The sequence below is a fragment of the Dendrobates tinctorius genome, unplaced genomic scaffold (assembly GCF_039654945.1).
Source record: "Dendrobates tinctorius isolate UK_male_01 unplaced genomic scaffold, ASM3965494v1 ptg000201l, whole genome shotgun sequence".
NCBI lineage: Eukaryota > Metazoa > Chordata > Amphibia > Anura > Dendrobatidae > Dendrobates > Dendrobates tinctorius.
In genome coordinates, this window is record NW_027361868.1 from 17,719,864 (window position 1) to 17,732,858 (window position 12,995).

Sequence of the window (12,995 nt, forward strand, 5' to 3'; positions counted from 1 at the left end):
ACACTGCCTCCGCCGTGTTTTCACAGATGATGTGGTATTCTTTGGATCATGAGCTGTACTTCGCCATACTTTTCTCTTTCCATCATTCTGGTAGAGGTTGATCTTGGTTTCATCTGTCCAAAGAATGTTCTTCCAGAACTGTGCTGGCATTTTTAGAAGTTTTTTTTAGCAAAGTCCAGTCTAGCCTTTTTATTCTTGATGCTTATGAGTGGCTTGCACCGTGCAGTGAACCCTCTGTATTTACTTTCAAGCAGTCTTCTCTTTATGGTAGATTTGGATATTGATACGCCTACCTCCTGGAGAGTGTTGGTCACTTGGCTGGCTGTTGTGAAGGGGTTTCTCTTCACCATGGAGATTATTCTGCGACCATCCACCACTGTTGTCTTCCATGGGCGCCCAGGTCTTTTTGCATTGATGAGTTCACCAGTGCTTTCTTTCTTTCTCAGGATTAAAGAAGGGATTGCCCACACCTGTCCATGAAATAGACTTGGAGTCAACTGTCCAATTACTTTTGGTCCCTTTAAAAACAGGGTGGCACATGTTAAGGAGCTGAAACTCCTAAACCCTTCAGCCAATTTTAATGTGGATACCCTCAAATGAAAGCTGAAAGTCTGAACTTCAACTGCATCTGAATTGTTTTGTTTAAAATTCATTGTGGTAATGTCTAGAACCAAAATTAGAAAAGTGTTGTCTCTGTCCAAATATATATGGAGCTAACTGTAGATAGATAATAGATAAATAGAAGATAGATCGATAGATATACAGTTGTGCTCAAAAGTTTACATACCCCGGCAGAATGTTTGATTTCTTGGCTTTTTTTAAGAGAATATGAATGATAACACCAAAATTTTTTCTCCTCTCATGGTTAGTGGTTGGGTGAAGCCATTTATTGTCAAACTACTGTGTTTTCTCTTTTGAAATCATAATTACAACCCAAAACATCTAAATGACCCTGATCAAAAGTTCACATACCCTGGTGATATTGGTCTGATAACATGCACAGAAGTTGACACAAATGGGTTTGAATGGCTACTAAAGGTAACATCCTCACCTGTGACCTGTTTGCTTATAATCAGTGTGTGTGCACAAAAGCTGAGTGAGTTTCTGGGATCCAGACAGACTCTTGCATCCTTCATCCAGCCACTGACGTTTCGGGATTGTGAGTCATGAGGAAAGCAAAATAATTATCAATGGATCTACGGGAAATGGTAGTTGAACTGTATAAAACAGGAAAGGGATAAAAAAGATATCCAAGGAATTGATAATATAAGTCAGCAGCGTTCAAACTGTGATTAACCAATGGAAAATCAGGGGCTGTGTAAAACAAAACCACGGTCAAGAAGACCAACAAAAGTTTTGTCAACAACTGCCAAGAAAATTGTTTGGGATGCAAAGAAAAACCCACAAATAACATCAGTTGAAATACTGGACTCTCTGAAAACTAGCGGTGTGGCTGGTTCAAGGTGCACAATTAGGAGACATTTGAAGAGAAATGGGTTTCATGGTCGAGTCGCCAGAAGATAGCCATTACTGTGCAAATGTCACAAAGTATCTCACCTACAATACGCAAAACAGCACAGAGACGAGCCTCAAAACTTCTGGAACAAGGTAATTTGGAGTGATGAGACCAAAATTGAACTTTTTGGCCACAAACATACACGTTACATTTGGAGAGAGGTCATCAAGACCTATTATGAAAGGAACTCCATTCCTACTGTAAGGCACGGAGGTGGATCGCTGATGTTTTGGGGATGTGTGAGCTACAAAGGCAGAGGAAACTTGGTCAAAGTTGAAGGAAAGATGAATGCAGCATGTTATCAGCAAACACTGGAGGCAAATTTGCAATCATCAGCCCGGAAGCTGCACATGGGACGTACTTGGACGTTCCAACATGACAACAATCCAAAACACAAGGCCAAGTCCACCTGTCACTGGCTACAGCGAAACAAAGTGAATGTTCTGGAGTGGCCATCTCAGTCTCCTGACCTCAATATCATTGAGCCACTCTGGGGAGATCTCAAGCGTGCAGTTCATGCTAGACAGCTCAGGAATTTACAGGAACTGGAGGCTTTTTGCCAAGAAGATTGGGCAGCTTTACCATGTGAGAAAATAAAGAACCTCATCCACAACTACCACTAAAGACTTCAAGCTGTCATTCATGTTAGCGGGGGCAATACACGGTATTAAGAAATGGGGTATGTGAACTTTTGATCAGGGTCATTTGAATGTTTTGAGTTGTCATTATGATTGAAAAAGAGAAAACACAGTAGTCTGACAATAAACGGCTTCACCGATCCACTAACCATGAGTGGAGAAAAAGTTTTGGAGTTATCATTTATATTCTCTAAAAAAAAAAGCCAAGAAAACAAAAATTCAGCCGGGGTATGTAAACGTTTGAGCACAACTGTAATAGATAGATAGATGATAGATAGATGGATAGATATGAGACAGATGATAGATAGATATTCCAGCTGCCTTTAGAGGAGATATCACTTTAATATCCTAATGAACTGTTTTTGGCCTTTAAGTCATTAAAACATCTTCAAAAACAGATCAGAAAGTATAGAAAGCTCACCTCCATTATTCTTATTTATGATGGCAGTGGTTATAAAGAGGAGTGAACCCCAGATGAAAGGATATAAAAGGAAAACAAAAGAGTTTCTGCCTCCCACCCTTGGCGCAGGGTGGCCAGCAGTCAGGAGGTTAATCCTTTGCTGCCTGCCCTTCAGCTGGAACCCATCACATTTTCATCCTGCCATGTTTATTGGTTTGTCTGTGTGTGGGTGTGCTGGGATCTCATTACATCGGAGACCTCCTTTCTCCTAATTGCACCCAAAACTGCCCCAAGGCAAAGGACAATTGACTCTCGCTGGTTATATTAAGTTCAAGCTCTGCACCTGTCAATGGAGAGTAAAGAAAAACAAGCAAAGATGGATGACAGATAGAAGATAGATAGATAATTTAGAGAGAAAAGGAGAAAACCGAGAACAGAACATGTTACCAAGGGTTCTCCTGCTTTAGAAAATCCTAGCAGCTTTCTTCTATATACAGCGCCACTTAGCCTCATAGGTTGTGTCTGGTACTGCAGCTCAGCCCATTCAAAGCAAATAGAGCTAATCCGCCGTATTGCACACAACCTGTAAGCAGGTGTGTTGCTGTTTTTGGAAGCAGCCATTGTTGCTTCAATGCTGGGCAAATCCTTTAAAAGTGAACGTGTCATCAGAAAATGACCAATGGTTTATATTTTTTTATGGACTGATACTTCCTGCTCTCAGCTATGTTATTATCATCACAGGCATGATTACAATGAAAGATAACACCTATATACAGTAGATAACACAGGATCCACCATTCCCAATAAGTGATTTCACAGCTCACCTCCTCCTCTTGTACAATGACAGATATGCCCTCTATATACAGTAGGTAACACAGGATCCACCATTCACAATAAAGGGGTGTCACAGCTCACCTCCTCCTCCTGTACAATAACTGATAACACCTCTATAAAGAGTAGGTGATGTCACAGCTCCCCTCCTCCTCTCCTTTACAATGACTGATACCATTATAGATACAGTAGAAAACACAGGATCCACTATTCACAATAGGTGATGTCACAGCTCACCTTCTCCTGTACAATGACTGATGACACCTCTATATACAGCAGATAACACAGGATCCACCATTCCCAATAGGTGACATCACAGCTCACCTCCTCCTTCTGTACAATGACTGATAGCACCTCTATATACAGTAGATAACACAGGATCCACTATTCACTATAGGTGATATCACAGCTCACCTCCTCCTGTACAATGAATGATAACACCTCTATATACAGCAGATATCACAGCATCCACCATTCCCAATAGGGGACGTCACAGCTCACCTCATCCCCTTACTCCTACAGTGACCTCTGCATAAGTTAAAGATCGCGCACACAACGTTCTTCCATAGAAGTCAATGAATATCTCCAGACTACAAGTTCCTTGGCCCGTATTACTGCAGTAAAGTAAATCTCTATATGTTTGTACCAGAAGCTTTGGCGAGTTGCTGCCATAATACCCCGATAACGATAGGTCTGTGAAACTGTCAGATGTGGATCAGGAGGACCGCTGCCGGTCCAGACACTGCGCTCCGCACACGGGCCATGAATGGTGGATGTGTGCTACCAGCCTTGGAAAGAAATATTAATCGGGATCTCATTTTCTTGATTAAAAAAAATTATATTGATGAAGGAGCTTTCAATGGGAAGTGTCCCGGTCGGGCTTTTCAGTACATATGAGAAAAAGGGCGCTCTTGGTAACCATTGGTTTTCGGGACCTCGTGAATGCTTTCGATGTAGACCAATTCCAACAATACAATAACCTGTAAAGTCTGATAATCCAGCACTTTAATGGCAGACGCTGAAAACTGTTAATACTACATTAGGACATTCCTTTCCATCGCTGCATATGAATTTTCGATTCTCTTGCTTTTTTCGATCCTTAAAGAGATTCCTTAAGACAAATGATCAGTATCAGATCAACGGGGATCGAACACCCACCACCCACCACCCCATCGATCAGTTGTCAGCAGCTGCCGCGGCGGCCGGCATTAAACAGTGTATGAAGCTCGGACAGCACAGCGCCTTACACTGAGTAGTGGCCGTTCTTGGGTACTGCAGTTGAGCCCCTAAAGAAATGAATGGTATCTGAGCTGCAGTACCTAAAAACGGCCACTACACAATGTGTGGAGCTGTCCCTGGACCTGCTATCAGCCGATCGCCCCACCACCGATCGCATACTGATCACCGATCCAAAGGACAATCACTATTAAACACTTGATCCAAATAATAATAGTCAAGAAATCACCTCATAACAAAATGGATGAAAGGTGCCATGCTGAGAGCAGAATATGTGCCATCCATGGGAGACGGGTACAGCTTACTGAGGATGAGGAGCAGCAGGTACAAGCTGGGATGAAGCTTCAATTCCCCAGTCTGACTGTAAGAAAAAGAAAACATCATCAGATGCAGAGTCGGAAACCCTTAAAAATACACATCAGCAAGTCATCAGACGGCCGCAGGTTATTAGAAAACGCCAGTTTTTGCCAGAACCATTATATATTTTTGTCTAGCTGCCTGCAGCGCCCCCGCAGGGGTATGTCAGTATTACACGGTTCTTACAAGCTGGCTTTGTAATGCAAATGCAGCTTGGTCATCCAGAGTCAAAATAAGGGCTCGTTTACACCTTTTTTTTTTGGCGGATGAATGCTATCTGTGGTTTTCTTGCATAGCGCTCGAACCCATGCTATTTAATCTGGCCATGCACTGAGCGGCCCCTGTTAAATATCAAAGCCATGTCTGCTTTTGATCCGAGGGTTGGAACAAAATCGTCAATGCAGGTGAATGTATCCGTGAAAACATAAAAAAAAAAAACTGGACTGCACTCAAATGACATCAGAGTGCGGCGTAATTTTCACAGACTGTCGGAATAGAAAAGTTGGAGAAACTCTCAAGTTTTTTTTTTTCCATTTATTCACTTACGATAAAATCAGATGACAGTCGGACCAAACTATCAAAATAAGAGCTCTGTTTTTCTTGTATGTGGAGTGAGCCTTAAGGCTAAGTTCACGCGATTATGTAAAAAAAATAAATGCTACAGAAAAAAAAAAAAAAATTACAAGACCAAAAGCGGCTTAGATTTGCAGTGCATCCGTAAAAATTTGCACCTTTTTTTAAATGCACTCATAGAAAATGAGTCTCATCCAAAATCAGAAAGTTACTGGTGCATGCTCTTTTTTTTTTTTTTTCCACGTGGCCATTCAATCCGTGTATAAAAAAAAAAAAAAAAAATATCGGAAACACTCTGTGTGATGTCAGTTATTTCCAGCTTGTGTGAATACAGCCTAAACGGCACATGCAGATTCTGATCCGGAGGACCACGTCTATTAATCCCGAGCTTACTAATAAGGTCGATTACATGGGTTTTCTAAATCCAAAAACCCCCATCCATTATTAGGCTACTTTCACACATCAGGTTTTCGGCGTCAGGCGCGATCCGGCATCGTGCCGGAACGCCGGATCCGGCAAATGTTTCGTAAAACCGGATGTGCCGGATCCGGTTTTCTGCCGGATCCGTCTTTTTCTTGACAGACAAAACCGGATCCGTCTCATCCGGTTCATCCGTTTTTCTATCCGTTTTTCGCCGGATCCGGTTTTTAAAATTGACCCTTGTGGCCTTCCGAACGGGATTGGCTACTGGAAAACTATATATAGCGTGTTCCTACAGCCCTTCTTTGACAGGTTGTAGAGGAGAAAGTGCAGGTTGGAGAGAAGAGCAAGTTTCTGGCGAAGATGGATGTTGTGATTGGAAATATTTTGAAGAATTTGGCGGATTTTATAGCGGAGGCGAATCGTTTGAGGGTGATTGTTCTGGAGAAGGAGAGAGCGAGACAGCAGCGCATCAGGCATCGTAGACGACGTTTGTGGATCCACCCCATCACAGCCAAGAGAATGACGCGTGGGGTCTATTCTACACTCTGCATGGACCTTAGACGAAACCCGGATAAATTTTTTGGATATGTTCGGATGAAAATGGAGAATTTTGATTACTTGGTGGAGCGCATTGCACACCTCATAAGAAAAGCGGACACCTATTGCCGCTTCTCTGTTTCACCCGGAGAGCGTCTGATGGTGACTTTAAGGTAAGCCACATTTATTGGATGTGCTCGCATCAGAGCACACTTTCACTGCAATCTTGTTGGTGGTAGTTTGTATCTCCAAGTGTTATAGCTCAGTTTTGGTATGTAATGCTGTGATTTAAAACTAATTTATTGTTTTTTAATTCCCCACAGATTTCTTGCAACTGGAGAATCCCTTTCGTCACTGCATTTCCAGTACAGACTCGGGATTTCCACCATATCTGGAATTGTGAAGTACACATGCCGTGCACTGTGGGACTCCTTAGCTGAAGAGTTTTTACCAGAGCCCACAACAGAGAGGTGGATTGAAATTGCTGACAAGTTTCAACAGATATGTCAGTTTCCCAACTGCTTGGGCGCTGTGGACGGGAAACATATCCGCATTGTAAAGCCAGCAGGATCGGGATCGGAATATTTCAATTACAAGAAATATTTTTCAATTGTCCTCATGGCCATCGCTGACGCGGAATACAAATTTATTGCTGTTGATATTGGGGCCTATGGCCGCTCCAATGACTCTCAAGTTTTCAAACTGTCTGCCATGGGGCGTAAACTGTATGGAAACACCTTCCAGTTCCCACCACCTAGACCGCTGCCGCAAACATCTGGTCCACCTATGCCATTTGTCTGTGTAGGGGATGAAGTCTTCCAGCTGTCAGAACACCTTTTGAAACCGTACTCTAGCAGAGGATTGACAAGAACAAAACGCATTTTTAATTACCGCCTCACAAGAGCAAGAAGAATGGTTGAATGTACCTTTGGTATTCTGACAGCCAAATGGCGGGTCCTATTGACTGCGATCAACCTCAAGACAGAAACTGTGGACGAGGTGATCAAAGCTTGCGTGGTACTCCACAATTTTGTTATCTGCAAGGAACCCATTTCCATTGAGGACACCTCTGAAGAAACCACCTTGCAAGATTACCAGAACATTACCACTAGAAGTTCTGTGACGGTTTCAGTAATGAGGGACAATTTTGCAATATACTTTATGTCACCTCAAGGCAGAGTACACTGGCAGGATGACAGAGTGTGAAAGATTTGTGCCCTAACCAAACTTGTGTACCTTCTGTACCAACAGTATATACCTTTGCCAACCAAAGTTGGCTATCTTGTCATGGTCTTACTATTTTTACCTTTAGGCCACAGGTGTGTACCTGGTTGTGTTTTATGCAAAGTATTTCACCTTTTAACAAAAGTTGTGTACATTGGTAGGAAATCACCAACAATAAACACAACTTTTTAGGTGAAATACTTTGCTTCAAACACAACCGGGAACACAACTGTGGCAAAAAGCTAAAATTTACCCACAGTTATATACCTGGTTTTGAATACCATTTCACCTTTTAAATACCCTGTATTTAACCTTTTTCGCCGCAGAAAGAAATGACAGACAAGCAGTGTAAAATAATTTAACTTTTGTTGAAAAATGTTTTTTTTAGTAAACTTTTTTAAAATTTTAATAAACTTGTTTAATAAAGCTTTGAAACCATAAAACTGGTCATTTTTATTTAAATACACACATTATAAATCTGTGTAGTGTGTGGTGGAAATACTGCTGGAGGGGCTGCGGGACACTTCGACACTGGGAGTGTGGAGAGAGGACTGGGATCGTGGTGGGGAAGGAACAGTTAGAGGTGAAGGTGTGGAAAAAACTACTGAATGGGTGGACATGTGGGAAGCAGAAGAGGTGGTGGGTGGTGGAGTGGAGGGTTGGGCAGGGACTGTAGGAGCAGATGATGTTGATGGCAAGTTGTATGGGGAAGGAGTTTGGTACGGGGCAGGTTGCTGGAAGTGGGGAGATGTCTGGTACTGGGCAGGTTGGTGGAAGTGGGGAGATGTCTGGTACGGGGCAGGTTGCTGGAAGTGGGGAGATGTCTGGTACTGGGGAGGTTGCTGGTACTGGGGAGTTTGCAGGTACTGGGGAGGTTGCTGGTACTGGGGAGATTGCTGGTACTGGGGAGGTTGCTGGTACTGGGGAGGTTGCTGGTACTGGGGAGGTTGCTGGTACTGGGGAGGTTGCTGGTACTGGGGAGGTTGCTGGTACTGGGGAGGTTGCTGGTACTGGGGAGGTTGCTGGTACTGGGGAGGTTGCTGGTACTGGGGAGGTTGCTGGTACTGGGGAGGTTGCTGGTACTGGGGAGGTTGCTGGTACTGGGGAGGTTGCTGGTGCTGGGGAGGTGGATGGTGCTGGGGAGGTGGATGGTGCTGGGGAGGTGGATGGTGCTGGGGAGGTGGATGGTGCTGGGGAGGTGGATGGTGCTGGGGAGGTGGATGGTGCTGGGGAGGTGGATGGTGCTGGGGAGGTGGATGGTGCTGGGGAGGTGGATGGTGCTGGGGAGGTGGATGGTGCTGGGGAGGTGGATGGTATGTAATAGGAGGGGGAGGATGGAAAGTGGCTGGAGGGGGTGTAGATGTAATAGGAGGGGGAGGATGGAAAGTGGCTGGAGGGGGTGCAGGTGGAGGAACTACTGTGGTGGGAGGAGGAGGTTGGGAGGTAACTTGCTGGAGAGCAGCGTGGCATGAATGCATTACATGCATCTGCTGGGCAGGAGAGAGTGTTTCCATGCGCTCCACAACAGACCTGAAAAATGTGTGGTTTGGCGAAGATCTTGCTTCTGAATGCATGGTTTGCAGAAGTGTCTTCACCTCCAGAATGCTGGAGTTGATCTGCTGATAGCCTGCGGAGATTTGCTCTGACAAGACTTTTAGACCGTTCTGGAAAGATGCATTCAGATGCAAGAACTCTGGCGCATAAGTCTTTTCCTGACCCCTCTGCCGCCCAGTACCCGCAGGTGTACTAGAGGTGGCAGGGGCAGAAGGGTGGGGTAAAGGGAAAGCGATCTCCTCACCAGCAGCTTCATGTAATGTAGGCGGCCACGATGCTCCTGTGCTGGTGGATGGGACAGATGGGTCGAATGTGTGGGAAGGCTGGGAAGGTGCAGATGTACCAGGGCGGTCGAAGTGTCCCTCGGTGCCGGTCTCCTCAGGGATCGCCTCAGAAGGGTCCAATCGTGCAGGCTGCCGAGTGCTGCTCACCGTGCTGTGGAATAAAGAGAAAAAAAAACAATTAAAATACTGACATGGCATGGCCCTGGCTGAAAAAAAAATTTTACATCTAACATTTTTTTTCACATGTGGTGTGTAATATTTACCTTCTAGTGACCATTGTTTCCCGGAGGAACGACAGGGCTTCTGCGTTCTTGTACTTGCTCCTGCGTCCTCCAGATCCACTCGGGGCCCGCATCTCTTTATTGAACTCCTTCTTGAAACGATCCCTCACAGACCGCCACCGATTCACAATTCTGTTCCCTGAAACGAGAAAGGACAAAGTGGTTAGTATACAACATCAGTGTTTCCCAAACTCCAGTCCTCATGGTCCCCAGGGGTCATGTTTTCAGGATTTCCATAGTAAATAGAAATCCTGAACACATGATCCGTGGGGACCACGAGGACTGGAGTTCGGGAAACACTGGTTTACATCAAGCAACCGGTACTGTATATACCTACGCTCTTTAATCTGGGCCCGAACATCGAGGTCCTCCCAGCGGCCCACAAGGAGCGAACAGATTTCCTCCCAGAGTCGTCGGGTAACGATAAGGTCAGCGTGGCGGCGGTCAGCCATATTCCAGAGCGGCTCCCTTCTCTGACGAGATCGATGAGGTGGTCCACATCGAGTCCTCCATCCTCACCGTCAGAGTCGGGAGCACGCTGTGAAGGCTGTTAAAGAAAAAGAGAAAAATAACATAATTAGCCTCCACAAAAGAAATGAAATAAAAAGTGCAAAAAAACAAAGCAAAAATATTTATACTTACACGCTGGTGACCGCCGCGTTGCTGTCGCCGACGACCCTGGGAGGCACTGCGAGGACCTCTTGGCCGAGCACCAGATTGGGAAGACTAGAGAAGAAAACAAAAAATGTTATGTCTTTGGATGTAGGCATTTGTTTGCTGTGTGTGGTCTGCAAAACATTGTTTTCTATGTGTTGTGTGTAGTGTGATGTTGTGTTTCTGCGTTTGATGCAAAAAACTTACCAATTGTGAGCCCACTCCAGGTGTCTGTCCACCCCTTCCTTCTTCTTCTGGGAGCTCCTCTTCATCTTGTGATTCCTGTTTTTAAATAAAAGGCAATGAATAGACATATATTACAGAGATGATGGATTTTGGAAATAAAAACTTACCGTCAAACGCTGACGATGCGAGGGAGGGCTCCCAGAAGATGATGTGCTGTCTTCCTGGTGGCCACACTCCATGCCTGTGGGTGGTGTTCCACCTGCTGCCATTGCTGCTGCTGCATCTATTGGGCGGCTGTTGAATAAAGAGAAACAAAGGGCCAATGAATATCTTGATATTCAATAGCCCTAGTTTGGAGGAATGGCGGATTTGATAATTACCGTCTCTCATCTGCTGCTGGCCTCCCCTCCTCAGCATGTTCCATTTGCTGCTCCATTTGGGGTGGTGGTGGTGCTGATGGTGCTGCAGTGGTCTCCTGCCTTCTCCTGCTGCGCTTGGTTGCTTTCTTGGGTGGCATGTTGGGTGTGGCTGTGGGTCCCACTGTCTTGCTTTTATATATGTCTTGTGGGCAGAGCTACTGAGCATGCTCAGACCCAAAAAACCGGATCCGGCGCATTGCGGCGCTCATAGGCTTTCATTGTGTGAAAAAGCCGGACGCGCCGGATTCGGCGTGTCCGGCTTTTTCGCCGGAGACAAAAAACGTTACAGTCTCCGTTTTTTCCAGACGCCGGTTCGCGACACATTGCCGGATCCGACGAAAACCGGATGAAACGCATGGCCATCCGGCGCAAATGCAAGTCAATGGGGGGAAACCGGATCCGGCATTGCATTTCGCCGGATCCGGTTTCTGTCAAAAGCGACGGGATCGCGCCTGACGGCGAAAACCTGATGTGTGAAAGAGGCCTTAGTGCCGTGTATGTCTGACACCACGGGTGAACGATAAAATAAGGCGTTCCTTGCTGGTAAAGAAGCCTTCGCATTGTTTGTCGGTCACGTCTATTGTTCCGAGTCTCGTGTGTATGTTTGGCAAATCTACCAGATGACTTCATGCCGTTTACCGACTGGGATGTGGATACTTTCCAAGTGTCCTGGGGGATCTGCCAAGCAGCCAGGAATAATGCCGAATGTTGAGGCAGAGACGTGACCGGACGACACCCGAGGGGGCGGTGATCACATGGACCCAGTGGATGGATAATGTAGTTTTCCACGTGCAATCTATGACATTTTAGGTGATCTGCGACTCTTAGGCTGCTTTTACATTTACCGTATTTTTGCGGACCGATTTTGGGGCCCCAATAGATTTCTATGGGGCCGCAAAATCGGCCCGCAAAAATTCCACGTGTGTGGTACGGCCATGAGGGCTGTATTTGCAGCCGTGATAAAAGATCGAGCTTGCTTGATCTTTTTCACAGCGTACGGACACGGTCCCCATTGAAAATCAATGTGGCCGCAAAAACAAATGGAAGTTTGTTTTTGCGGCGCGCCGCCACTTCCGGTTTTGGGGAAAGCTGCTTTTGCTATTTCCATAGCATTGGAAAAATGAAAAACGGCGATCCGCAAGCTTTTTTGCGGTCCATTATAATGGCAGTCTGTAAAAATTGCGGCGATACCGCCCGAAAAAACGAGCCGCAAAAAAAAAAAGCGGTAAGTGTAAAAGTAGCCTAAATCACCGCAATATAACAAGTTTACTGACATGGAGGCAAATGATTACAACTGCCAGTAATCAGGGACGGACAGAAGAGAAATCCCGTAAATAAGATTGCTGAAGTATGTGAGAAAGTGGAAAAGATTTGTTTGTAGTCTGTAACCATGGAGACACACAGTCATGCACTAAACTCTATAATTTATTTAAGAAAAATAATATTCAACTATTTCTTTATTATTATTATTATTATTATTATTATAAAAGCACTTAAAAGGGGGGTGTTCTATTTTTTTTTTTTTAAATCTATTCCTTGGTTGCAGTTTGTCTTTAAAAAACAAACAAACTGTCCTTTATCGACCCCTCCCCGGGTCCAGCATATAAGACGCTGTCAGTTCTGCCAGTATCGGTTATTGTTTTATGTGACGACAGCGCCGTAGCCAATAGCTGAGTGTTTCTGTCCGAGTTGGCGGCGTTTAGAGCCGCTGAGATCAATGATTGGCTGCAGCGTTGTCAACGTGATGTCAGCACAACAAACGATAGCATACAACGGGAGCAACTGTGGAGACTCAAAGCTGGAACGGATGAGGGTGAGTGAAGGACAGCTTTATTTTTGTCTTTTTTTTTTGTAAACTGGAAAGTACAGGGATTTGCTGAGA

General features: G+C 44.9%; 1 protein-coding gene across 1 annotated transcript in view; it reads right to left on the reverse strand.

The window, feature by feature from the left end:
* Positions 1–12,995, reverse strand: part of LOC141056974 (tRNA (32-2'-O)-methyltransferase regulator THADA-like) — a 541,174-nt gene that overhangs the window by 296,497 nt on the left and 231,682 nt on the right. The window contains exon 7 of the mRNA XM_073553454.1: positions 4,851–4,982. Within this exon, the coding sequence (XP_073409555.1) occupies positions 4,851–4,982 (132 nt within the window). The remainder of the gene's footprint in view (positions 1–4,850; positions 4,983–12,995) is intronic.